General features: G+C 40.7%; 1 protein-coding gene and 1 long non-coding RNA gene across 10 annotated transcripts in view; one reads left to right on the forward strand and one right to left on the reverse strand.

The window, feature by feature from the left end:
* The window catches only part of LOC140463992 (uncharacterized), a 69192-nt gene extending 54646 nt beyond the window's left edge, over positions 1-14546 (forward strand). Inside the window, exons 2-4 of one of the 2 annotated variants that reach the window (XR_011954833.1) lie at positions 13063-13369; positions 13634-13786; positions 13903-14546. This is a non-coding gene — a long non-coding RNA (uncharacterized lncRNA). Of the gene's footprint in view, positions 1-12915; positions 13370-13633; positions 13787-13902 lie in introns of those variants that run through there. The other variant, XR_011954832.1, reaches the window with a different exon arrangement.
* sdk2b (sidekick cell adhesion molecule 2b) overlaps positions 1-26486 on the reverse strand; it is a 951812-nt gene that overhangs the window by 41306 nt on the left and 884020 nt on the right. For all 8 annotated transcript variants that reach the window (XM_072558555.1, XM_072558553.1, XM_072558550.1 and 5 more), the window contains one exon: positions 18342-18468. In XM_072558555.1, coding sequence (XP_072414656.1) covers positions 18342-18468 — 127 coding nt within the window. The remainder of the gene's footprint in view (positions 1-18341; positions 18469-26486) is intronic.

Below are 26486 nucleotides of genomic sequence, written 5' to 3' on the forward strand. Positions count from 1 at the left end.
TTGTTTAGGAACACAAATAAACAAGTATAATGTAAAGAAGGTAATTTCTTCATAATTTCAGACAATAGTGAATGAAATCATAGAAAACATTGGTCTCTTTCTGGTGATCCTCCAGAAGTGGAGAAAGGCACTCTGGCACTGCATTCCTTGAAGCTCTGCAGAATTGTAAAATAATCTGTTGCTAATGTTTTATTCAAAGGATAGAATGAAACCTTTCAAATGGTTCAAGGAGATTAATTAAACATCTCAGGCAGACTGGAATTTTTAAAGTATGCACGACTGAAAAAAGCAAATATCATTTAGATTTTTAAACTTATCTTTTCCCTCCTGCCCAGTCCTTTGTTGATAAAGTATTGTCTGCGTGCATATCACTGGAACTAACATTAGCTTTCAGATGTGAAACAATGGCGTAAGACTTTTAGTTTAAAGCTTCTGATTAGCTATCAGCTGAACAGAAATAAAAGGCCAGCCCTAACACTTCAACCTACACTTGTCATGCAAATGCAAATTACTTGCATGGAAACTCCATGACATGCTGTAGGCCTACAGTATTTAATTTGTCTTCCAGTTCCACCTAATACTCTTTTACATAATCCCAACTTCATGGACATACGCAACATATATATGCGACTTGAGCATTTATTAATACTCATTTGCAGTGTATTTTGAGGTAAATTTTGAATATTACATAGCAACGTCTGTTACAGAGGTAACTGCTCAGTGATTTAATTTTAGAAATGTGCTTTTAGTGGCTGCATTTGGATAGAGATTTTGTTCTTCAGTTTCTGAGAATAATTGATTCTGCATGACTGAATTATTAAAAAAACGTTTCTGATTTTTAAGTCGAGAAAGAAAACTCCTAGTCAGTTACAATAGTGCAATATGTTCAACAAAAAAAAACTAGTGAGAAGAGAGATCAACAATATTTTGCAATGCCAAGAATGTACTTTTCCTGCTGAATGACCATTTTGATCAGAAAAATTAGGAACTGCTAGGCAAGGACAGCTTGGATTAGAAGTAGAAACTGAGATATGCTTGGGTATTGTTGCTCTGAAGGGTCGATATTATGACTCAAATTTGATTAATTTTTCTTAAGCCAAGGTGGCAAATAGCATAATAACTACTACAAAATTCTGCACTGAAAGATAATGTATTAGACTTCCATTTCTCTTTTCAGACTCTTAATATTCAAAATTATGATACTGTATCATGGCCTTTCCAGATTATCTCAAAGTGGCACTGCTCATATTTAAGATAGATCTTGCATTCACGTTTCAAAATGGAATGTATAACCACCTGCAGACTTCCACAAATGGGTAGTTCAAGGTAGATATCATCAAAAGTAGCATATGGGTGTGCAAAATATAACCACCATGATAACAAGTTGATGTGCAAATTTAAAGAGTGTGAAACATATTCATTCTTTGGCAACCCATTGAAGATTTTGATGTTAGGTTAATTACAGTTATAGAACAATGTGATTTTCAGAAATTTGTTATGATGAGCTCCTCAGAGAAGATTTCTACAGTACTGTATGGAACTTCTCATAAGATCTCATTCTATATTCAATAGAGTCATAGAGACATGCAGCATGGAAACAGACCCTTCGGTCCAACTCATCCATGCTGACCAGACATCCGAACCTAATCTAGTTCCATTTGCCAGCACTTGGCCCACATCCCTCTATACTCTTCCTATTCATATACCCATCCACATGCCTTTTAAATGTTGTAATTGTCCCAGCCTCCATCACTTCCTCTAGCTGCCCATTCCATACATTCACCACCTCAGTGTGAAAATGTTGCCCATGAGGTCCCTTTCAAATTTTTCTACTCTCACCCGAAACCTATGCCCTCTAGTTCTGAACTCACCCCACCCAAGGAAAAGACTTTATCTATTTACCCTATCCATAGCCCTCATCATTTTATAAATTTCTATAAGGTCACCCCTCAGCCTCTGATGCTCCAGAGAAAACAGCCCAGTCTATTGAGCCTCTCCCTGTGGCTCAAATCCCCTAACTCTGGCAACATTCTTGTAAATCTTTTCTGAACCCTTTCAAGTTTCACAACATCATTCTGATAGGAGGGAGATCAGAATTGCACACAATATTCCAAAAATGGCTTAACCAATATCCTGTACAGCCACAACACGACCTCTCGACTCCTATACTCAATGCTCTGTCCAATAAAGGAAAGCATACCAAATGCCTTCTTCACTATCCTATCTACAAGCTACTCAACTTTCAAGGAACTATGAACCTGAACTCCAAGGACTCTTTATTTAGCAATACTCCCCAGGACCTTACCATTAAGTGTATAAGTCCTCCCCTGACTTACCTTTCCAAAATGCAGCACCTCGCATTTATCTAAATTAAATTCCATCTGCCATTCCTCAGTTTCCATGTGATCAAGATTGTTGTACTCTGATGTAACCTTCTTCGCTGTCCACTACAGACTCCAATTCTGGTGTTATCTGCAAACTTACTAACTATACTTCCTATGTTCACATCCAAATCACTTAAATAAATGACCCAGTGGACCCAGCACAAATCCTTGTGACACACCACCGGTCACAGGCTTCCGGTGTGAAATGCAACCCTCCACCACCACTCTCTGTCTTCTACCTTTGAGTCAGTTCTATAGCTAAATGGCTAGTTTCCCCATATTCCATGTGATCTAACATTAATAACCAGTCTACCATGAGGAACCTTGTTGAACCCTTTACTGAAATCCATATAGATCACATCCAGCGCTCTCCCCTCATCAGTCCTCTTCATTACTTCTTCAAAAAACTCAATCAAGTTTGTGAGACATGATGTCCCACACACTAAGCAATGTCAACTATACCTAATCAGTCCTTGCCCTTCCAAATGCATGTAAATCCTGCCCCTTAGGATTTCCTCCAATAACATGCCCACCACTGACGCCAGGCTCACTGGTCTCGAGTTCCCTAGCTTTTCCTCACCACCTTTCTGAAATAGTGGTACCACGTTAGCCAATCTCTAGTCTTCCAGCATCTCAGCTATGACTATCGATGATACAAATATCTCAGCAATGGGCCCAGCAATCACTTAATCAGATCCTAGGGATATAGTCACCTTAATGCATTTTAAGACATCCAACAATATCTCTGTAATTGCTATTAACTTCCAGTCCCATGTTCCTACCTATGCCCTGAGTTCATCTATCTTCCCTGTTAGGCCTCTTGCATTGAAATAAGAGCAGTTTAATTTATCAATCCTTACTTGTTCTCTGCTTTCTTCCTGCTTGCCCTGACAGTTTAAGTCACTCCTTTTCTCAAATGTACTAGTCTCAGACTGATCTCTTTCCTCAATATTTCCCTGGGTCCCAACCCCCACCTGCTAGTTTAAAAGCTCCCAAGCAGCTCTAGCAAATCTCCCTGCCAGTATATTAGTCCCCTTCCAATTCAGGTGCAATCCATTCTTCTTGAACATATCACTTCTACCCCAGAAGAGATTCCACTGATCCAAAAATGTGAACCCTTCTCCCCTGCACCAGCTCCTCAGCCACACAATCAACACAAACTCCTGTTCCTACCCTTCCTAGCTCATAGCACCGGGAGTAATCCAGATATTACGACTCTCGAGTACCTCTTTTTTAAAGTCCTGCCTAACTTCCTACATTCTCCCTTCAGAATCTCATCCTTTTCCCATCCTATGTCATTAGTTCTAATGTGTACAACAATCTCCTGCTGGTCCCTCTCCCCTTTGAGAACATTCTGTACCCTCTCAGAGGTATCTTTGATCCTGGCACCAGTGAGGCAACACACCATTCTGATTGTTCACTGTCGACTGCAGAAACATCTAACTGTGACTCTGACTAGAGAGTTCCCTATCACAATTGATTACTTGGAACCCAACGTGCCCCTCATTACCTTAGAGACATTCGTGGTACTAGAAACTTGGCTGTTCATACTACATTCCCCTGAGAGTCCATCACCCCCTACATTTTCTAAAACATTATACTTGTTTGAGATGGGGATAACCATAAGAGACTCCTGTATCACCTGTGTCTTTTTTACATTTCCTGGAGTTAACCCATCCACCTGACTGTATCTGCAGCTTTTCTCCATTCCTGTGACTGCCAGCCATCACACCCCCCAGCTCTTGTAAATTCCTCATTACCTCTAACTGTTGCTCCAACAGATCCATGCGATCTGATAGGATTCACAACCAAAGACACTTTCTGCACATATAATAATCAGTAACATGGAAACTCTCCCTAAACACCCATTTCTGACAGGAAAAGCACATCACTCTACTAAAGGCCATCTTTGTTCCTTCACACTCTACACACCCAAAAAATAGCACTGTCTTATTGCTTTAAAAAAAAACACTGCTCTAGGCTAACTTAGTACTCATTGTGTATAGTTTTAAAATTTAATCATGAGATGGATCTCATCAATAAGGAACCCACTATTGTAGATTTACAGTAAGGTTCCACTCAAAAACTATGCACTTATCTGATCCTGTACTGTGAGCTCTCCCCACACAGGTTCATCCAAGGTCAGCTATGAATTGCGCTGTTATTAACTTTTCGTAGGTGCACTCCGATATCCATAGATATTTGAACTCAAGCAGATTCACAGCTGTGTCAGACACCAGTATAGTTTTCTTTCTCTGACCATGTAGTCACTGCCTTTGTCTGTTTTCCACCTTTTTAAAGTGCCATCGTTTTGACCTTTTTTCCCCTGAAGTTCCAAAACAGTGTAACAGCACATAAAACAGTAATTTCTGCTCCTGGAATTCAAGGAAATCACCTCAAATACCAAAAATACCTCAAAAAAAGAGCAGTTCTTACAGCCACAATTTTTCCCATTCTCCATCTGGGATTACTCAGAATCTTCTTTTCCTTTATTTTGTTTCCTTCTTCCCATATTTTCTCTATAAGACATATGCATACCTACAAGAAATATTTCTTTTATTATTTTTCTTGACCCATCGTGATTGCCTTTGGTCCTGTAACACCAGCTTTTCTGTCATTCAAACTCTTGTCTTTCATCCGACTGGAGACTTTCTTTTTGTCCTTGTCCCACTTTCCCTTTATTCAAAATCTATTAAATCTCTAAATTTCCCCAGTCCATCAACCTGAAATGTTAAATCTAAACTTCTCCACAGATATTGTCTCATCTGTTGAATACTTTCAGCATTTTCTGTTTTTAGTTTGGATTTCCAGTATCCTTAATTATTTGCTTTTATGTATTGTACATTTGTCAAATAGACAAGTTAAAATACAACTGACAGACATGTTCCACCCCTTCCACAGCAACACATATCTAAATGAAAGATTATCATAGTTTAATAAAAGTGCAATTCACAGGGACAGATATTTATTTTACTCACTGCAGTCTTGCCGACAAACCTTGCAAAACCAGCAACCGTGACATCAACACAATATTCTAACTTGTTACAGCCTGTACCAAATAAGCAACTGCAACAGCAGTACCTTTCAACATTTTCTTCATATCCATGTCTATAATGGAACAATGCCAAATGATATTTTAGGGAACAAATTAAAACACAACAACTATTCAATTACAAATGAGGTTAGTGAATAATCAGGCAGTACTGTGGTCACAAATAGTCACCTACTCCCAGTGAAGTCAGATTTACATGGCAATACATAGTCTACATAGCACCAAGACATTCAACCCAACAGGATTATACACGAACCTCCTCATTCCTTCTTCATCTAACCCCATGAACACATTCATCTGTTGCATTCTTCTTTATGTATTTGCCAAGAATTATCTTAAACTGCACAGAGATAATAATCATTCCAACTACTCTGTTAGATAACAAATTCCAAAATCTAACCACTCATGGGCTTGACCACTATTTGCGTGACTTCTCTATTTGATTCATTAGTGACTGTAACCTTTATGACTGTTAGTACTATTTTCCCCTGCAAATGGAAACATTATTTCTTTGTCGATCCTAAGAAATCCTATCATGGGGCTTAATTTTCATCAAGGAGATGGTCATCGGGCAAGTTCCCATTTCTGCAATTCTGTCTTTGGTAACGGTACCTACTTCTGCCATATTTTTGTTCCTCTGAGTTGTGTTCCAACTTGGCAATGGAGGCAGGTAGATTGTGAGGTCAGTAGGCTAGAAGGTCCATCTCCTTTTACTGGATCATCAACCCAGTAAACATGAATTTCAGGCCTTCATAACTAATGAAAAACCACATCAAAGAAAGAGTCATCTATTATTGTACAAAGAAATATAAATATCAATGAAACAAAACCTGCTGGTGGTGAGGTGTTCTATGTCTCGGATTGTATCTTTGTGGTCCTGAAGGGAGACGGTGACCAGTCTCAATTCGTGGTCCATGTCGGTACCAACGACATCGGTAGAAAGAGGGATAGGGATGTAAAGCAGGATTTTAGGGAGCTAGGGTGGAAGCTGAGAGCTAGAACAACAGAGTTGTGATCTCTGGTTTGTTACCTGTGCCACGTGATAGCGAGGCAAGGAATAGGGAGAGATATCAGCTGAACACAGGGCTGCAAGGATGGTGCAGGAGGGAGAGTTTCAGGTACTTGAATAATTGGGGCTCATTCTGAGGAAGGTGGGACCTATACAAACAGGGCGGTCTTCATTTGAACCAGAGGGGTACTAGTATCTTGGGTGGGAAATTTGCTGGTGCTATTTGGGTGGGTTTAAACTAGCTCAGCAGGGGGATGGGAACCTGAGGTGTAGTTGCAGTGCACAGGAGGAAGAGAATAGGGAGGACAGGGACAGGATTTCAGTGTCACAGGAATGTGCTGGCAGACAGCAAACTGGTTTGAAGTGTGTCTATCTACTTCAACGCCAGAAAGTATCCAAAATAAGGTCAGTGAGCTTGCAGCATGGATAGGTACCTGGGACTTCGATGTTGTGGCCATTTTGGAGACAATGGATAGAGCAGGGTGAGGAATGGATGTTGCAGGTTCCAGGGTTTAGATCTTTCATTAAGAACAGGAAGGCCGATAGAAGCGGGGGAGGTTTGGCCTTGTTAATGGGCTTCAGATTAGTATTACAGGGCGGCGCAACATCGAGGGACGAAGGGCCTGTACTGCGTTGAAATATTCTATGTTCTATGTTAGTCAAGGAAAATATAACGGTGGCTGAAAGAATTTTTGATGAGGATTCGTCTACTGAGGTAGTGTGGGCTGAGGTTAGGAAACAGGAAAGGAGAGGTCACACTGCTTGGAGCGTTTTATAGGCCTCCGCAGAGTTCCAGGGAGGTGGAAGAGAGGATTGACAAAATTATTCTGGGTAGGAGTGAAACGAACAGGGTGGTCATTATGGAGGATTTTAACTTCCCCGACATTGACTGGAAATGCTATAACTCTAGCACATTGGATGAATCAGTTTTTGTCCAATGTGGACAGGAGGGTTTTCTGACACAGTATGTCGAAGAGCCGACAATAGGGGATCTGGTGCTTGGTAATGAACCAGGCCAGGTGTTTGATTTAGTTGTAGTTGAGCACTTTGGAGAGAGTGATCATAATTCAGTATCGTTTAGTTTAGCGATGAAAGGGATAGGTACATGCCACAGGTCAAGAGTTATCGATGGAGCAAGGGCAATTATAATGCGATTAGGCAAGAATTAGGATGCATAGAATGGGGTAGGAAAATGCAGGGGATGCAGACAATGGAACTGTGGAGCTGGTTTAAGGAACAGATATTGCGTGTCCTTGATAGGTATGTCCCTGTCAGGCAGGGAGGAAGTGATAAGGTAAGGGAACCATGGTTTACTACAGAAGTTGCATCTCTTGTTAAGCAGAAGGAGGCTTGTGTGTTGATGAGGCAAGATGCTTCAGATGAGGCGATGGAGAGTTACAAATCAGCTAGGAAATATTTAAAGAGAGAGTTAAGAAGAGCGAAGAGAGGACACAAGCAGTCTTTAGCACATAGAATAAAGGAGAACCCTAAAGCTTTCATTAGGTATGTGAGGAATAAAAGGATGACTAGGGTAGGAATAGGGCCAGTCAAAGACAGAAGTGGGAAGTTGAGTGTAGATCCTGCGGATCTGAGGAGCAGGAAAATCGATGTTTCATCAGGAATAGAGGCAGGAAGCCTCCAGAGTGGAGAGATAAATGGGGGGAGGGGTGGGGCTGGGGAGAAGGTAGCAAAGAGTACAATAGGTGAATGGGGGTAGGGATGCAGAATTGGGCTGAGAGGTGGCAAATGGAGTTCAAAGCAGCTAAATATCAGGTGAAGCACTTTGGGAAGAATAACAGGAAGGCAGAGTGGTGTGGACGTGCAGAGGGATTTTGGAGTCCATGTACATAGATTCCTAAGAATTGCCATGCAGGTTGATAGTACTGTTAAGAAGGCATATGGTGTCTTAGGTTTCATTCATAGAGGGATTGAGTTCTGGAGCCGCAATATCATGCTGCAACTATACAAACCACTAGTGCGGCCACACTTGGAATATTGTGTACAGTTCTGGTCTGCCATATTTCGGGAAGGATGTGGAAGCATCGGAAAAGGTGCAGAGGAGATTTATTAGGATGTTGCCTGGTCTGGATGGAAGGTCGTATGAGGAAAGGCTGAGAAACTTGAGTCTGTTCTCATTGGAAAGAAGAAGGCTAAGAGGTGATTTGTTAGAGACATACAAAATGATCAGAGGATTATATAGGGTAAACAGTGAAAGTCTTTTTCTGAGGGTGATGACATCAGAACGAGGAGGCATAACTACAAATTGAGGGGTGATAGACTTAAGACAGATGTTAGAGGCAGGTTCTTTACTCAGAGTGGTAAGGGCATGGAATTCTCTACCTGCCAATGTAGTTAACTAAGTCACATTAGGGAGATTTAAACAATCCTTGGATAAGCACATGGATGATGATGGGATAGTGTATGGGGATGAGCTGAGAATAGTTTACAGGTCGGTGCAATATCGAGGGCCGAAGGGCCTGTTCTGCGCTGTATTGTTCTATGTTCTATGTTCTACCTGTGGGTGCAGACATTTATACTGTGTATTGTACAATTTAATTTTGAGCTTAACTGAAAGCTTCACATTTTCATGAAACTAGATCACAGTTACCAACAGTTTTTATGTACCTGAAGATAAAGACACCCTATTGGTGATCCCCTTTCAACCTTTTTAAAGTGCCATTGTTTTGACCTTTTTTCCCCTGAAGTTCCAAAACACTGGAGCAGTACATAAAACAGTAATTGGTGCTCCTGGAATTTGAGGAAATCACCTCAAACATCAAAAATACCTCAAAAAAGGAGCAGTTCTTACAGTCACAATTTCCCCATCCTCCATCTTGGATTACCCAGAATCCTCTTTTCCTTTATTTAGTTTCCTTCTTCCCCTATTTTCTCTTTAAGGCATATGCATACCTGCTTGATCGTGTGTACATGACTGGTTGAGCTCAATGGATTAATCATTCTTTGAGTCCTGCCAAGCAATCATAATGAGGCCATCTGAACAGAAACAGAAGTTTGATTCTCTGGATACAACTGCATACCATCTCATTATGAATGCGTGTGCAACCGCCACCCTTTCAACCCCCAAGACGAACATACACTCTAATTTTCCTCTAGAGTTCATAGGTAATTTTAATTTAAGTTAACCACTTTTTTTTGTTTTGTAGCTGTGCATGTGCACTAACTTAAAGGGGCTGATTGTGTGCAGCCTGCAAGAGAACTTCTGAGTTGTTCCAGGGCTGTACAAAATTACCCCAGACCCCTTTAGTCTCTAAACCACTTAAAGGCCATCTGTTGTAGGAGCATCTTATTTACATATTCTAAAGTTGATGGATGTGAACTCACAGCACAAACAACCATGACTCAGTACAAATTAGCAATGCCATTCAGAGACTACAAAGATGTGTTGTTTTCAGTTGAAAGCACTTTCTGAAGTTCAAAATGAGGCATATTTATAGCCAGAGAAAACCCTAATCTGATGTAATGCTATTATAAGTTTTTATATTAATTCATTTAATGTGAATGTCGCTGGCAAGGTCACCATTTGTTGCCCATTCTAATATCTCTTAAAGTGTTAATGAGTCACACTTTGAAACCACTGTGATCCATGTGACATAGCTGGTACACACATACACAATGCTGAGGAATGGAGTTCCAGGTTTTTGGTCCAACAACCATGAAGGAATGGTGTTGTAGTTTCAAGTCAGGTTGGTGTGTGGCTTGGAAAGGAACCTGGTGGTCTTCTAATAAGCCATCATTGTCTTTCCAGATGGTCGAGACAATGGGAGTGGAAGGTACTGTCAAAGAACTCCTGCCAATGATGCAGCCATTGCAATCACCAGAATAAAGGGTAACAATTTTTAAAACAGGAATTGCTCAGGGGAAAGAAACAATATCGTTCTTGTCTCCTACGCAAACATGCTTGTCTCTCTGTAAAGTCCAGATTCTTATCGGAATATGGATGTTTTCATTTCTGTAATGAATGCTTCAGATGCATCTGTTATTCATTGCTCAATACGTTTTCTATTGGAACAAAGAAGTTTTCTTGGATGTGGGAAGTAGTGAATGTTTGTTAGTGTTGAATAAATGTGGCAGAAGTCCAGCGTTTCTAGTCATGCTAAAAATGGATTTAGGGCCACGGTATAAAACTACTTATGCAATACGGGTTGGCATAAATATTAGGAATTTGAATAGCGTAATACACCTATTTTAATATTAAAACCAAAGTCGAATGTTAAATGAGAAGATGTTTAAAAGTTTAATTTGAAAAGATGTTCAACATATGATAGGTCTTACTGACATTTCTTTTCTCAATTCATATTAAATAGGTACTATGTACATGTGAATACAAAAAAGATTCACATTCAAAATTCCTTAATTGATTAATAATCTTACCAGATGTAACTTTAAATAATTGTCACAATGGATTGTCCTTTTTAAGTTTCTTTGTGATAGAAATTCACTGGATGAATGAACAGATTAAGCTTTCATTATTAATTCTTCTTCATAATTTTGTGTTACCTTTTCTGATACTTTTACTTTCAAAAGTGTGTCTGAAGCCAAAGTTCAAATCATTAACACCTAAAATGAGCTGCAGTATGCTGCTCTGAAAACACTGCTGCTAAGACAATTGACATTGATCTAAATAAAGTTGTGCATAAAATTCTGAACAAGAAAAACAATTCTTCCTATCTCCTGATATTTTTGGATTCTTTAAAAATGCAAGGATCCAGATCTTTCCCAAAAACTAATCATTTCTGTCTGCTGCTGTATCTTATCAATGTATCAAATGCTACTGCAATCTGTCCATTGTTCTCTCTTAGATAAGCTTTTTAAAATACAGCAATAAAGAGAACAGAAAGCCATCTTCAGTAGTGGAGGTAATGTCTACCAACATTTGTTTGAAATAATGATGTGTCTCTAGAAATGAAAGAAAAGGTAGAAAACAAAAAAACAAACCATGCCTTTGATTAAGAATAACAAGTACGTATTGGAAGCTGTTGTGCTATTCTAGTACTCAGGTAATGGTCATAGATCAGACAAACTTACTGCTTGACATGATATGCAACTTTCCATAATTAGATTACAGTTTTGTAATTTACTTTAGGATTAATAAGGGCGTTGTGATAAGCTTTAACCTTGAACAAGTCGGAGTTCAATAATCAGCAGTTTGGATGAGTTTATTGAACTGAGCATTAAAATTGCAAGTGTTTCTTAGCTATAATCTACTATTCAATTTAAAGACCAAAAGCACAATGAATATATCAATTAGGGACATGAATAGGCGATTTACCCCTCAGACCTGCTCTGCTGTTCAATAGTCACAGCTGGTCTGATATTGGAGTCAATTCTATTTCCTGGCCAGCCCTAATACCCCTTCGACTCCCTTCTTAGTCAGGAATCTATCTACATCTATTTTAAAAAACGTTCAATTACCTTGCTTCCACTGCTCTCTGTGGAAGAGAGTTCTCAGGCTCTTGACCCTCTGAGAGAAACTGTGTCCCCTCGTTCTATTCTCTCCCACAAGTGGAAGCAACCTTTCAGGACCTCCCTGGCAAGTGTCCTCAGGATCTTACATGTGTCAATAAGTTCACCTCTTATTCTTCTAAACTCCAATCCCCCAGCCTGTCCAACCTTTTCCGCATAAGGTAACCCCTTCATCTCAATAATCAAACAAGTGATCGTGCTCTAAATTGCTTGTCTTCTGAACAGTTTTTTCATAGTTACCACCAAAATGACACTTGAAATCCCATGCTACTTACTATAATGTCCAGTACAAGATTACAATAAATCCTAACAGCAACTTAATGTCAGTTTGAAACAAACATAGGACATTTACAGCTTTTCGTTGAGGTTCAGAGAAAAAAAAAGTTTCAACCTAGAGGCCTGAATTTTAGTGTTGGGACTTACTTAAAATTCATTTATCCATTTTAAATAAATTAAATTTGTTTTCATCCATCTTGTTTGAAGTACAGGATTAGTTGTTCTTCCTCACCCTTTAAATTATTTTATATTTCACTTATCCAATGAATGGGGTAGGAACTCAATATCAATGGGAGTAAGGTTATTTCAGGCATTTTTGCAGAAATACATTTATGACCTGACTTCACTTTTTTTCATAAGTGCATCGACTTCACAACTGAATAACAATTTTAAGCTATTTATGATGTTTTGATAGGATGCTCCATGTAACACAAGGATAGGCTGACAGACAAGTGGAGAGAACAACATACGTTTAATAATAAAAGATACAGTAACAACTGTCTTAATCCAAAATATAAAGCAAATGTTAAGTCTCAGTATAAGAAATTACATCATAGATTTGAACGGTTCAAATACTTGACGATAAATAAACCTTCCAAGGATATACATTGTAACTGTACTGGAAAAACGTATTTTTTGCATCAGAAATCCTGAAATGATACAAAACTGTGATCTCAACCTTACTTTTTTTTTGGGTTTATGTCGATTTTGTCGAGGTTTTTGTTGGGTTCCTGCCGTGAGGCTTAATGGGAACTTTTGCTGTATCGCCCCAAACACATCTTGTTAACTGTATATCCCATCCCTGTGATGCCTCTCTTGCTCATTTCTAGTCCCATCTTACCACTCACTGTTTCCAGATCGACTCGCCACTCATCAGATATCTCTGGTGCCTGTGCCACTGTGCACCCAGACAAGCACTGGCATTGAAAAGCTGCCCTGATTGATGATGAACAGTCATTTGAAGTATATTGGAAACAGGGAAAATGATCCTCTGATAGGGATGTGGAGGTTCTAGTGGATGGGGTGATGCAGAGGGTCTTTGCTTTGCTTGAGGACCAGCAGAGGAGGCCATGACACCAGAGTCTAGTACTAAGTCACCACTGCGATACCCATGGTCCGGAGGAATGCTGCAAGAATGTCAACAATCTTCTCCTCTGTACCAGTGTAAGTTTCACACTCTTGCTGTGACCTCACACTCACTCTCTCTCTTCAGCTGCACCCACCTTCCACCAAGACTCATGCTTTACCCACTCTCACTATGGCCTGCAATGTCTCCCCTCATTTGCTCTTATTCCCTCCAACATTGCTAACCCTGCATGGCCTCTGCACTACCTACTCACTACCTACTCACTACCTTTCAACTACTAACAACAGTAGTAACAGCTGAGCCACTACTTTTAACTCACTCAATCCCTCCTTTTCTCTCAGTCTAGGAGAAAACAGCCCATAACAGGGTGGAAAGAGCCTGAATGGGTGGAGGCGTGCTTGACATTTGAGTTTCTACCCCACTGAGGAGAGAATCCTGTTGCCTGCAGCAGACAACTGAGGCCATTCCTGTGGCGATGCTGAGACATCAACTAAGTGAGTACCACTCTTTGTTCCATGCAATCCTCATATTATTCCTGCTAGCAGCACCAATCATTGCATAGCAGTTCCAACCATTTGCCATGACCCTTTCTCTCTTTTGTGCCTTGCAGATAAAAGCAGGATGTCCACTGCCCCTGCCAAGAAAAAGCCAGCTCTGCCAGAAAGCACATCCTTGACCTCTAAGGAAGAGCATTCTGAGGCCTCAAAAGAAGCATTGGTAACACAACCTTCAGCGCCCCCACAAGCTCAGATACTGACACCCTGATGGGAATGTCATGTTTAGAAAATTCAGGAGTACAAGCAGATGAGCACCTCATTGTGACAGTTTCTCAGCTGGCCGAGAATGGTTGCTCGCATACGGAGGACCCTGTGGTGTTGGCAATCAGAGATTTCATCCAAATGTACAAGGAGAAACAGGAATATCAGACAAGTATGTGGGAGGCAATGGCACTCTGGCACAGAGGTTGCAGGAGTTCAGCAAAGCCATAGGCACCCTTGAAAGTTAAAGCAAGGAGAGCTTCAAGGCTCCAGCAAGAAGACCCTCAGCATGCTTGAGCTATCCAGACACAAATGCTTAAACAAACCTCCAAGGCCAACAGACTCCATTGCTGAGCAGACCACCTGCACTCCAGCTGTGGAACTGGGACAACACTGAAACATGGCTGAAAGGACAGAAAAAGAAAAATCCTTTGGAGAGGACTTTGGTGGCATCGATGGCAGTGTACAGTCTATTAAAGTATCACAATTGTCTGAATGTTATTGGTTTTGCAATACATCTCTTTGTTTGAGTCCTTGGTCAGCCTGTACTGTAACTGTGCCAGCATAATGCCGAATGAGGTTTGAGAAGATTTGTTGCTCAGGTTGTGGTTCTGGATGTAAGTTTCCTCACTGAGCTGGAAGGTTTGTTTTCACACGTTTTGTCACCATACTAAGTAACATCATCAGTGAGCCTCTGGTGAAGCACTGGTGGTATGGCCCACTTTTTATTTATGTGTTTAGGTTTCCTTGGGTTGGTGATGTTATTTCCTGTGGAGATGTTCATTTCTTGTTCTTTTTCTCAGGGGGTGGTAAATGGTTCCAGTTGGAGTGCCATACTTCTAAGAATTCTCACGCATGTCTCCGTTTGGCTTGACCTAGGATGGATGTGTTGTCCCAGTTGAAGTGGTGTCCTTCCTCATCTGTATGCAAAGATACTAGTGAGATTGGGTCATGACTTTTTGTGGCTAGTTGATGTTCATGTATCCTGGTGGTTAGTTTTCTGCATGTTTGTCCAATGTAGTAATTGTTACAGTTCTTGCAAGGTATTTAGTAAATGACATTAGTTTTGCTTGTTGTCTGCATAGGGTCTGTCAAGTTCATTAGCAGCTGTTTTAGTGTGTTGGTGGGTTTGTAGGCTACCACGATGCCAAGGGGTCTGAGTAGTCTGGCAGTCATTTCTGAGATGGCTTTGATGTAGGGCAGAGTGGCTAGGGTTTCTGGATGCGTTTTGTCTGCTTGTTTGGGTTTGTTGCTGAGAAAAGCATGACCCACTCTCACTAGTATCTTTATGTACAGATGAGGAAGGACACCACTTTGACTGGGAAAACACATCCATCCTAGGACAGGCCAAGCAGAGACACGCGCGAGAATTCCTCGAAACATTGCACTCCAACCAGAATTCTATCAACAAACACATTGACTTGGATCCCATTTACCATCCCCTGAGAAAAAGAACAAGAAATGACATCACCACAAGAAACGACATCGCCAACCCAAGGAAACCTAAACACATAAATAAAAAGCGGGCCACACCACCAGTGCTTCACCGGAGGCTCATTGATGATGTTACCTAGTATGGTGATGAAACATTGGAAAATGAACCTTCCAGCTCAGCGAGCAAATTCCTATTCATAGTGCCTCAAGTCCACACAGATGTACCATGGATTGATTCTTATGTTGACAGTCTGCTGGAGCAAATGGAAGCAAGATGAAAAGGGCAATGGATTCAACTGGCACCATTGTTTCTCTTGATCAAACATTCCTAATTATTCCCTGGCCTTTGTGTAAAAGTACTGGTGCTGAATGAAGTGGTTAGCAATATGTGGGGCAGGGTATACAGGACACAGGAAGCTAATGCATTAGGATCTAGTAGGAGTAGGGAGCCCACAGTTCTATGTCCTGAACAGTGTCTGTGTGTAAATTTGTTGCCCTCTAAAGGGCCACATATCACTGGTTTCTACAGCTCCCTCCTTTCTAGATTGAGATACTTCCTCTGCCTGCACAAGGTGTGTTCACAACCATTTTCTTACCCATTATGTACTTTCGATTTCCAGCATGACAGAAGCGGTCAGTGATTACTCTTTGAGCAGTGGTTTCCAGCCTCTGCATATATGTATTAGTGAGACTCTAGAAACCCTTTCCTAATAGCCCTTCCCATGAATCCCATAGGCTTCACACCATCCCAGGTCCTCATCCAACATGTCTATCAGTCTGCAGCAGCCCATCTTCCACTCCCTACCCCAGCCCTTAGCATATGAGGTGACAATGAGGTGTATCATTGTAAAGACCACATTATTTCACTTTTGTGCTTGCTACAACTGAGAGTACGAGAAGGCGCTGTTTTAAAAGACAGTTTCAAAGGATTGCTGCATGTTTTGAATAGCAAGTCACCTGACACTCATTGCAAGCAGCATGTGTGAACATTTGTTTGGGGTTGAATTGGAGCCGGCGGGAGGGTGGGGGAGGGGGGGTTTACAGATACAGCTGGATGCAAACAAGAGGTTGATTGATTTATGAATTAGTACCCAATTATCAATAGGAAAAGCCTTTTGCCACCGTCAGTGGTGTAATGGTTCTTGCGTAACTGAATAGCTTGAGGCTGGGAACAAGATGGAGAGGTGTTTTGATCTCCACAAACACAGGAGCTGTCTCTGTGTTCCCTGTAGTTGAAGGGTGCGACCAAATCTCATGAGTAGGTTACCAAGTCTTCTTCTCTCAGCAGTGGCCCCCGGCTCTCCTGTTCTTTCCACCTCCTAACATCGCTGGATGCACACAATGGACTGACAATTGGCCATTGCCTTCACTCACCAGCTCTGGACATATTACTTTATTTATTAAAAGTAATGATAAAAAGATCTGTAATTTTACTTTTTACCATAATTTATCACCTTTGCTTCCTGTTGGAAATTGTCAACTCCTTTTCCAAGTTTTGAAGTCACAGACTCCCTATGGTACCATACCCAAGTATTTATTATTCATTTTTGAGGCTTGATATATGAATATTGATGTTGGGGAGCTTGTGTTGACTGGGGTTGTCAAAGGTAAAAATCACACAACATCAGGTTATACTCCAATAGGTTTATTTGGAGGCACTAGCTTTCGGAGTGCTGCTCATTCATCAGGTAGCTGTGGAGCAGGACCATAAGACACAGAATTTATACCAAAATATTATAGTGTCATGCAACAAAATGATATATTGAACAAACATTGCTGTTAAGTCTTTCATCTTTTAGAATGGGTTGCATTAATATGTAAATTCCAGAACTTCTTTTAAGTCACATTCTCAAAATAATTTAAGGTAGTGCTTCCAAATAAACCTGTTGGACTATAACCTGGTGTTGTGTGATTTTTAACTATATAAGCATTAGTAGGCTCTTTTATTTCCCAGAAGAGTACTGGACAATACTGAGAAACAGGGCACTGCAAGGTCCATTACAAATATTTCTTGCATTATTCAGCTGAAATTAACTAACAGTGAAGAGGCTCAGCTACTCACTGGGTAATTTCACTCGAAGATGATTTATGATAGTGTAAAGATGTCACAGTTAGGCAATTGCCAATGAATTCAGGCTAATTAAGTTATTGCTACTTCACTAAACAATAGGAATCAGTTATCTTCAGGTCTCATCATTCAGGAGGCCATAGCTTCACTTACAATGAGGTATGAAAGACAAGCAAACCATTGAATAGTCAAGAAATGACAGTTCAGATGATATTTACTTGAGTTAAAATTTAATTATATCTGAAAAGACTGCCCATTGAGAGAAAATTGTTTGACTAGTTGAAGCTTATCTAATCCTAAAGAGATGTGATTGAAGAGCTGTATGATTCCTAGTTACATGTTTCATACTGCCTTAGTCAAGATCAAATTTATCTCTGATGTATTACGCAACAAAGATTCAAGCACTATGGGAATTTTGAAACACTTTCCAATTGGAATATTGTGTACTGTGTACTATTGCTTCTTGAAATTTATTAATTATTTCAATATCATATTTATTATTTCTCAGGAGTGAGGGAATACTATAAGTATCATTTCTAATCTACAAGTTTGTAGAGTCAAGATGCACTTGTCTGCCATTTGGATGCTCTGCTCTTCATGATACACAGGTTTTGATTCATAGGATATTTGTTTTACTCTTGGAAACTACCTTACTGATATGAATACAACTGATGAAATTGGGGAAAGCTGAATTCTAACAGTGGGTGCAGTAAGGATCATGGTTTTACATTTCTATAATTTCTCTGGCAATCTTGGGGAACATGGTGTTCCCGAAAAATTGGTGCTTACCTGAGAGTCTGATAGGGAAGGCTTCTCGGTCAGGCTGCTGCTCTCTGCTGGGATTAGGTCATTATATTTTGTGCTGACATCCTCATCTGAATAATGGAGGCTACCGGGACTTGGCCGTGGTGGAGACCTGCAGAAACGAGATATTTGTGAGACATGGCAATTACCCTTGATATGAAGTGTATGACCTTTTTATGCCTCAGTCATCTTGCTACAAGCAGAGGAATGGAAGGAAATGGTCTGAAAGTAAGACACACCTGATGTAACAAACACAATGATAATACAAAGTTTTTGAAGAGCATCCAAGCAAATTTCTGAATGGTTCTACATATTCATCATATATCTGTTTAATTAAGACTCCACTAAAGTTTTAAACCCTGTTATTTTGAGATTTCATTGAATAAAGTATAAACAATGTGAGTAGCTTGAGGTGTAACTAAAGATACCAGCTATTTTAAAATTATGAGTGTTATTAGATTTTTATGTACTGGAATTGTTTCCTTAATTTAAGATTAAATGGAGGGAGTAATATGACTTTCCCTGAAATCTGCTTGACAATAAGCCTGGCACAAATAAAGATCTATGGGAGATCCAGGTATGTTACTCAGCTAATGGTGAGAGATATTCATTATGGAGACAACACAGTCTTTGAGTTTACAATAGATGGTCTCAGGTCTCCCAAAGTTCCAGAAAGTTGATGGAAGTATTATGTTAATAATAGTTGTGCTGTGAACTGTTCATTTAATATCAACATGAAAGACAGTTGGGCTCTCATGGTAGCTGATTAGCATTTATGTCTAGATACTAGTCCATGTGCTTCATATTGTCTTGGGTAAGGATGCAGATTAAGCCAATGTAAAAATCAGGCTGCAGTCTTTTTATGATTATCACCGAAAGCATTTTGAGTCAGCCTGACAGAAAGGAAGCAGCTCAAGGTCAAAAAAATCAGTATGGTTTGCCATGCAGGAATGTGGAATAGCTAGCTCTCAGTCAAAAACACAAGATATTTATGGAACTTCACCCTACATTTCTTCAAGCTGCACTCTTGATCAGCTGCACAAAGCAAATACTACTTCTATGCTTCCTTTACCCTAGTCTCAGCTGCACCAACTTATCAATGGTACTTGCCTTCTCTGAGCCTCTTTGGCATCCAGAGTTTTTCCTGAGCCATCACCCCAACACTTAAGAGAAGGTGAGACAGGGGGTGAAGTAGGATCCTACCAGCTTGGAGCCTTCTATAGTAGCACCTTTTCAGATGGAGTCACTCATCCTGACAGTATTTGTTACCTATTAATAATTGCCTTTGAGAATTTGTTTGTGAGACACCTTCTTGAACTGCTATAGTTTACTTGCTGCAAATAGACCCACAGTGCTGTTTGCAAGACAGTTCTACTAGTCTGTGACAGCAGTTCTGAAGAAACGTGGTATGCAGCTTGGAGATAACTTGCATGTTCCCATGCATTTGCTGACCTTGTTCTTCTAGTTGGTGAGCATTGCAGATTTTGGAGGGTCTCAAAGTGCCTTAGTACATTTTGTACATTATTAAATTGCTAATGCTATGTGGCAGTAGAAAAAAAGATTGCTTTATGTGATGATAAGGTGGGAGAAAGTGAGGACATGCTGAAGATCAGAGTCGAAAAGTATGGTGCTGGAAAAGCACAACCGGTCAGGCAGCTTTCGAGGAGCAGGAAATTCGATGCTTTAAGCATGAGCCCTTCATCAGCCCTTCCAGCACCACACTGTGATGAAAGTTGCCAAACAAGCAACCTGGTTTATCCTGGATGGTGTCAGGTTTTGAGCATTTTATGAGCTGTACCCCACCCATGCAAATGGAATATATTTCATCGTATGCCTGACTTTTGCCTTAAAGACTGTGAATAGGCTTTGGGATATTAGAAGATGAGCTACTTATCCAGAATTTTCAGTCTCTAATGCACTTTTGTAACTAAAGTGTCCATATAGCTAGTTCAATTAATTTTCTGGCCAATGGTATCCTTTAAGATTGTGATGAAAGGAGATTCAGCAATAATGCTGTCATTGAAGTTTAAGGGAGATAATTAGATTCTCTCTTGTTGGAGTGAACATGCTTGGCACTGAATGGCTTGACACTTAGCCCAAGTCTGACTAATATCTAAGGAGTTGCAAATAATTCTGAAAATATACAATCATCAACAAACATTCCCACTTTCAACATTATATAGTGGGAAGATGTGTTCTGCTGGAGTTACTGGACTTGAAACATTAACTCTGTTTTCACCCCACAGATGCTGCCAGATCTGCTGAGTTTCTCCAGTCATTTCTGTTTCTGTTTCAGATTTCCGGCATCACAGTTCTTTGTGATAGTTGCCCCCACTTCCATTTGATTTCAATTTTGCCAGGGCTCTTTGATGTTACATTTGGTCAAAGGCTGCCTTTTGATGGTCAAGATCAATCCCTTTCCTCTTATCTCAGGAATTCAGCTTTTTTTTATTGTTTGAGCAGGGCTGTAATGCAATCTGGAGCTGGGTGATCCTGGTTGATATTAAACCGAGCATCAGTGAGCAGACTGTTGCTGAGTAAATGCTGCTTAATGTCAAAGTGATCCATTCCATCACTTTGCTGATAATCAAGACTTGACTGAAGGGTTCTACTAATTGGCAGGTTTGGATTTGTCCTGCATTTTATGAAGACATTATAAAATCTTTTCAATAGTGAAGAAACTTGGAAGTACTAATATTTGCCAATGTTTGACCTGAAGAAAAAACAAGTTAGTTATGAAAGTCCTTGTGTTTGCAATTGAAACATTCAAGTAGTTCTTATTCATTTTGGGCTGCATTGCAGTCATTTTATTTCCATTAACCTCAGGAGCACATGAAATAGTCACATAAGCACGCAAGCATGATTCTGAATCAATATTTGAACTGCAAACAAAACCCTGAATACGTTCTTAGTGGTGCTGTCAATCCTAGCACCACGATGACTGAAAGATTGATATGTAATAATATCATAGAACTTCAACTTTCAGTACTTACAGCCACCTAACTCTAAAAGCATTTGAAAGACAGGGTGTGGTATTGAAACAGCAACCAAACCATTTCAACAGTTCATAAGAAGCTCCTCCTAACTGATTAAACACAATGCACGTGCAAGATTTGTGTTTGTGAATCCAGTACATAAATAACTGATTTTGACGTCTGCAGTGAAAAGTATGAGACCATTAAATTTATAGGTTTTCATGCCTTTTTGAACCAAACCTCATGGACCACTTAAGGCCTCCAACTTATTTTGTTTTTGCTGAGTTAATTGATAGCAGCTATGATTATATTTGGCATACTGCAATTAATCTAATTGAAAATGGGTGAAGAGAGTGAAAATTAATCCATGTTCCCACTTTTCACTAGAAATTATCTCTGTTGTAACAAATACCTATATTAATAGACAAAAGTTCAACTGTAAGGTCGACCATCTATAATTCAACACTGACCTCAAATAAGAATGGCTATCTCAGATCAATAGTAAAAAGTAGTTGAACATACAAAGCCAAATTCAATCCAGTCCATTGTGGCAGGGAACATAAAGGCTAGGCCTACTCATCCATTCTGAAGAAGGGTCATTGGATCTGTAACATTAACTCAGCTTTCTCTCCACAGATACTTATACAGGCCTGCTGATTTTGCCAACAATTTCTGTTCGTGTTTCTGATTTATAGCATCTGCGGTTCTTTGGGGTTTTTTCCCCCATTTATTTGTGGGACAGGTTGTTCAATACTCTGCTGGCAGCAGGAATCCCTTCAATGATTAAGTTGTTGGCAGGAAGTGACCAATGAGAGAAATTTATCACTGATGATGGAAAGTTATTTCAGCTTATTGATAAAGGATAAAATGGAAGTTGAACGAAATGCTTAGTGCTTAACTGAGCATTGCACAGCTTTCCCAAGCCTGCTGAATGCTATCCCTCATGATTATTCAATTTTTGTACCTGTGGGTTCCTTCAAAGTGCATACGAACAGGAAACACTGATTTGTTTACAAGTAAAGCTGATTGGTTCTCAGCAAACTGAACAGATTGGAACTGGAAACAAGTTAGAGAGAAAGAGAGAGAGACAGAGAGAGAAGGCACAGAATATGTGCTGTCATTCTCCCCAGCAGAAGTTGCCTGCTTTGAGCAGTAACAAACTCTGTTTAAACTTGAAGAAGACCAGTTGCCTTTCCTGCAGTAGTTGCTGTGAACTGTGACTTTCTGTCTGATAAATCATGACATTTTCCAAGAGAATCAGTTGTTCTATATTTCTTAAAAACCAGGGATGCTTCGAGGCAAAGAAAACTAAACACCCCAAGGACGTAGTAATATCTGGATTACTCCCAGTGCTACGAGTTAGTGAGGGCAGGAATAGGATAGAGCAGGTAAGTGCATGGCTGAGGAGCTGGTGTATGGGAGAAGGATTCATACTTTTGGATCATTGGAGTCTCTTCTGAGGTAGAAATGACCTGTACAAGAAGGACGGATTGCACCTAAATTGGAAGGGGACTAATATACTGGCAGGGAAATTTGCTAGAACTGCTTGGGAGGACTTAAACTAGTAAGGTGGGGGGGGGGGGGACCCAGGGAGATGGTGATGAAAGAGATCGATCTGAGATGGGTACAGCTGAGAACAGTCAGGGCAGGCAGGGACAAAGTAGGACTAATAAATTAAACTGCATTTATTTCAATGCAAGGGGCCTAACAGAGAAGGCAGATGAACTCAGGGCATGGTTAGGAACATGGGACTGGGATATCATAGCAGTTATGGAAACATGGCTCAGGGATGGGCAGGACTGGCAGCTTAATGTTCCAGGATACAAATGCTACAGGAAGGATAGAAAGGGAGGCAAGAGAGGAGGGGGACTGGCATTTTTGATAAGGGATAGCATTACAGCTGTGCTGAGGGAGGATATTCCCGGAAATACATCCAGGGAAGTTATTTGAGTGTAACTGAGAAATAAGAAAGGGATGATCACCTGATTGGGACTGTATTATAGACCGCCCAATAGTCAGAGGGAAATTGAGAAACAAATTTGGAATGAGATCTCAGCTATCTGTAAGAATAATAGGGTAGTCATGGTAGGGGATTTTAACTTTCCAAACATCGACTGGGACTGGTATAGTGTTAAAGGTTTAGATGGAGAGGAATTTCTCAAGTATGTACAAAATAATTTTCTGATTCAGTATGTGGATGTACCTACTAGAGGAGGTGCAAAACATGACCTACTCTTAGGAAATAAGGCAGGGCAGATGACTGAGGTGTCAGTGGGGGAGCACTTTGGGGCCAGTGACCATAATTCTATTCGTTTTAAAATAGTGATGGAAAAGGATAGACCAGACCTAAAAGTTTAAGTTCTAAACTGGAGAAAGGCCAATTTTGACGGTTTTAGGCAAGAACCTTTGAAAACTGATTGGAGGCAGATGCTCGCAGGTAAAGGGATGGCTGGAAAATGGGAAGCCTTCAGAAATGAGATAACAAGAATCCAGAGAAAGATATTCCTGTCAGGGTAAAAGGGAAAATGTGTTGCTGGAAAAGCGCAGCAAGTCAGGCAGCATCCAAGGAGCAGGAGAATCGACGTTTCAGGCATAAGCCCTTCTTCAAGAAGGGCTTATGCCCGAAACGTCGATTCTCCTGCTCCTTGGATGCTGCCTGACCTGCTGCGCTTTTCCAGCAACACATTTTTCAGCTCTGATCTCCAGCATCTGCAGTCCTCACTTTCTCCCAGGGTAAAAGGGAAGGCTGGTAGGTATAGGGAATGCTGGATGACTAAAGAAATTGAGGGTTTGGTTAAGAAAAAGAAGGAAGCATATGTCAGGCAGAGACAGGATAGATTGAGTGAATCCTTAGAAGAGTATAAAGAAAGTAGGAGTATACTTAAGAGGGAAATTAGGAGGGCAAAACGTGGACATGAGATAGCTTTGGCAAATAGAATTAAGGAGAATCCAAAGGGTTTTTACAAATATATTTGTCCTTAATAACTAGGGAGAGAATAGGGCCCCTCAAAAAGCAGCAAGGCGGCCTTTGTGTGGAGCCACAGAAAATGGGGGAGATACTAAAGGAATATTTTGCATCAGTATTTACTGTGGAAAAGGATATGGAAGATATAGACTGTAGGGAAATAGATGGTGACATTTTGCAAAATGTCCAGATTACAGAGGAGGAAGTGCTGGATGTCTTGAAACAGGTAAAGGTGGATAAATCCCCAAGTCCTGATCAGGTGTACCCGACAACTCTGTGGGAAGCTAGAGAAGTGATTGCTGGGCCTCTTGCTGAGATATTTGTATCATTGATGGTCACAGGTGAGGTGCTAGAAGACTGGAGGTTGGTAAACGTGGTGCCACTGTTTAAGAAAGGTGGTAAAGACAAGCCAGGGAACTATAGACCAGTGAGTCTGACCTCAGTGGTGGGCAAGTTGTTGGAGGGAATCCTGAGGGACAGGATGTACATGTATTTGGAAAGGCAAGGACTGATTCGGGATAGTCAACATGGCTTTGTACATGGGAAATGATGCTGAAAATGTGTTGCTGGAAAAGTGCAGCAGGTCAGGCAGCATCCAAGGAGCAGGAGAATCGACATTTCGGGCATGAGCCCTTCTTCAGACCTGCTGCGCTTTTCCAGCAACACATTTTCAGCTCTGATCTCCAGCACCTGCAGTCCTCACTTTCTTTCGCATGGGAAATAATGTCTCACAAACTTGATTGAGTTTTTTGAAGAGTAACAAAGAAGATTGATGAGGGCAGAGCAGTAGATGTGATCTCTATGGACTTCAGTAAGGCGTTTGACAAGGTTCCCCTTGGGAGACTGATTAGCAAGGTTAGATCTCATGGAATACAGGGAGAACTAGCCATTTGGATACAGAACTGGCTCAAAGGTAGAAGACAGAGGGTGGTGGTGGAGGGTTGTTTTTTCAGACTGGAGGCCTGTGACCAGTGGAGTGCCACAAGGATTAGTGCTGGGCCCTCTACTTTTTGTCACTTACATAAATGATTTGGATGCGAGCATAAGAGGTATAGTTGGTAAATTTACAGATGACACCAAAATTGGAGGTGTAGTGGACAGCGAAGAGGGTTACCTCAGATTACAACAGGATCTGGACCAGATCGGCCAATGGGCTGAGAAGTGGCAGATGGAGTTTCATTTAGATAAATGCGAGGTGCTGCATTTTGGGAAAGCAAATCTTAGCAGGACTTATACACTTAATGGTAAGGTCCAGGGAGTGTTGCTGAACAAAGAGACCTTGGAGTGCAAGTTCACAGCTCCTTGAAAGTGGAGTCACAGGTAGATAGGATAGTGAAGAAGGCGTTTGGTATGCTTTCCTTTATTGGTCAGAGTATTGAGGACAGGAGTTGGGAGGTCATGTTGCGGCTGTACAGGACACTGGTTAGGCCATTGTTGGAAAGATGTTGTGAAACTTGAAAGGGTTCAGAAAAGATTTACAAGGATGTTGCCAGGGTTGAATGATTTGAGCTACAGGGAGAGGTTGAACAGGCTGGGGCTGTTTTCCCTGGAGTGTCGGAGGCTGAGGGGTGACCTTATAGAGGTTTACAAAATTATGAGGGGCATGGATAGGATAAATAGACAAAGTCTTTTCCCTGGGATCGGGGAGTCCAGAACTAGAGGGCATAGGTTTAGGGTGAGAGGGGAAAGATATAAAAGAGACCTAAGGAGCAACCTTTTCATGCAGAGGGTGGTACGTGTATGGAATGAGTTGTCAGAGGATGTGGTGGAGGCTGGTACAATTCCAACATTTAAGACTCATTTGAATGGGTAAGTGAATAGGAAGGGTTTGGAGGGATATGGGCCGGGTGCTGGCAGGGTGCTCGATTGGGTTGGAATATCTGGTCGGCATGGACGTGATGGACTGAAGGGTCTCTTTCCATGCTATGTATCCCTATGACTCTATGACTCTATGACCTAGCTAGCCAAAGAAGGCTTCAACATCAGAATTGGGAAGTGAAGCCAACTGAAAGACCTTAGTTTTTTCTACCTCCACCAATAATCTATTTTCTCTATTTGTTTGACTGTCTGTGTAACTTGAAGTTTATAAGGGGGTTCTAGATTTGGATAATAATGTTATAAGACAATGGTTTGCATCTGATTACTTATGACTATCGTTGAATTTCTTAAAATAAATTATAATTTTTAGTT

This window comes from Chiloscyllium punctatum, chromosome 39 (assembly GCF_047496795.1).
Source record: "Chiloscyllium punctatum isolate Juve2018m chromosome 39, sChiPun1.3, whole genome shotgun sequence".
Taxonomy (NCBI): Eukaryota; Metazoa; Chordata; class Chondrichthyes; order Orectolobiformes; family Hemiscylliidae; genus Chiloscyllium; species Chiloscyllium punctatum.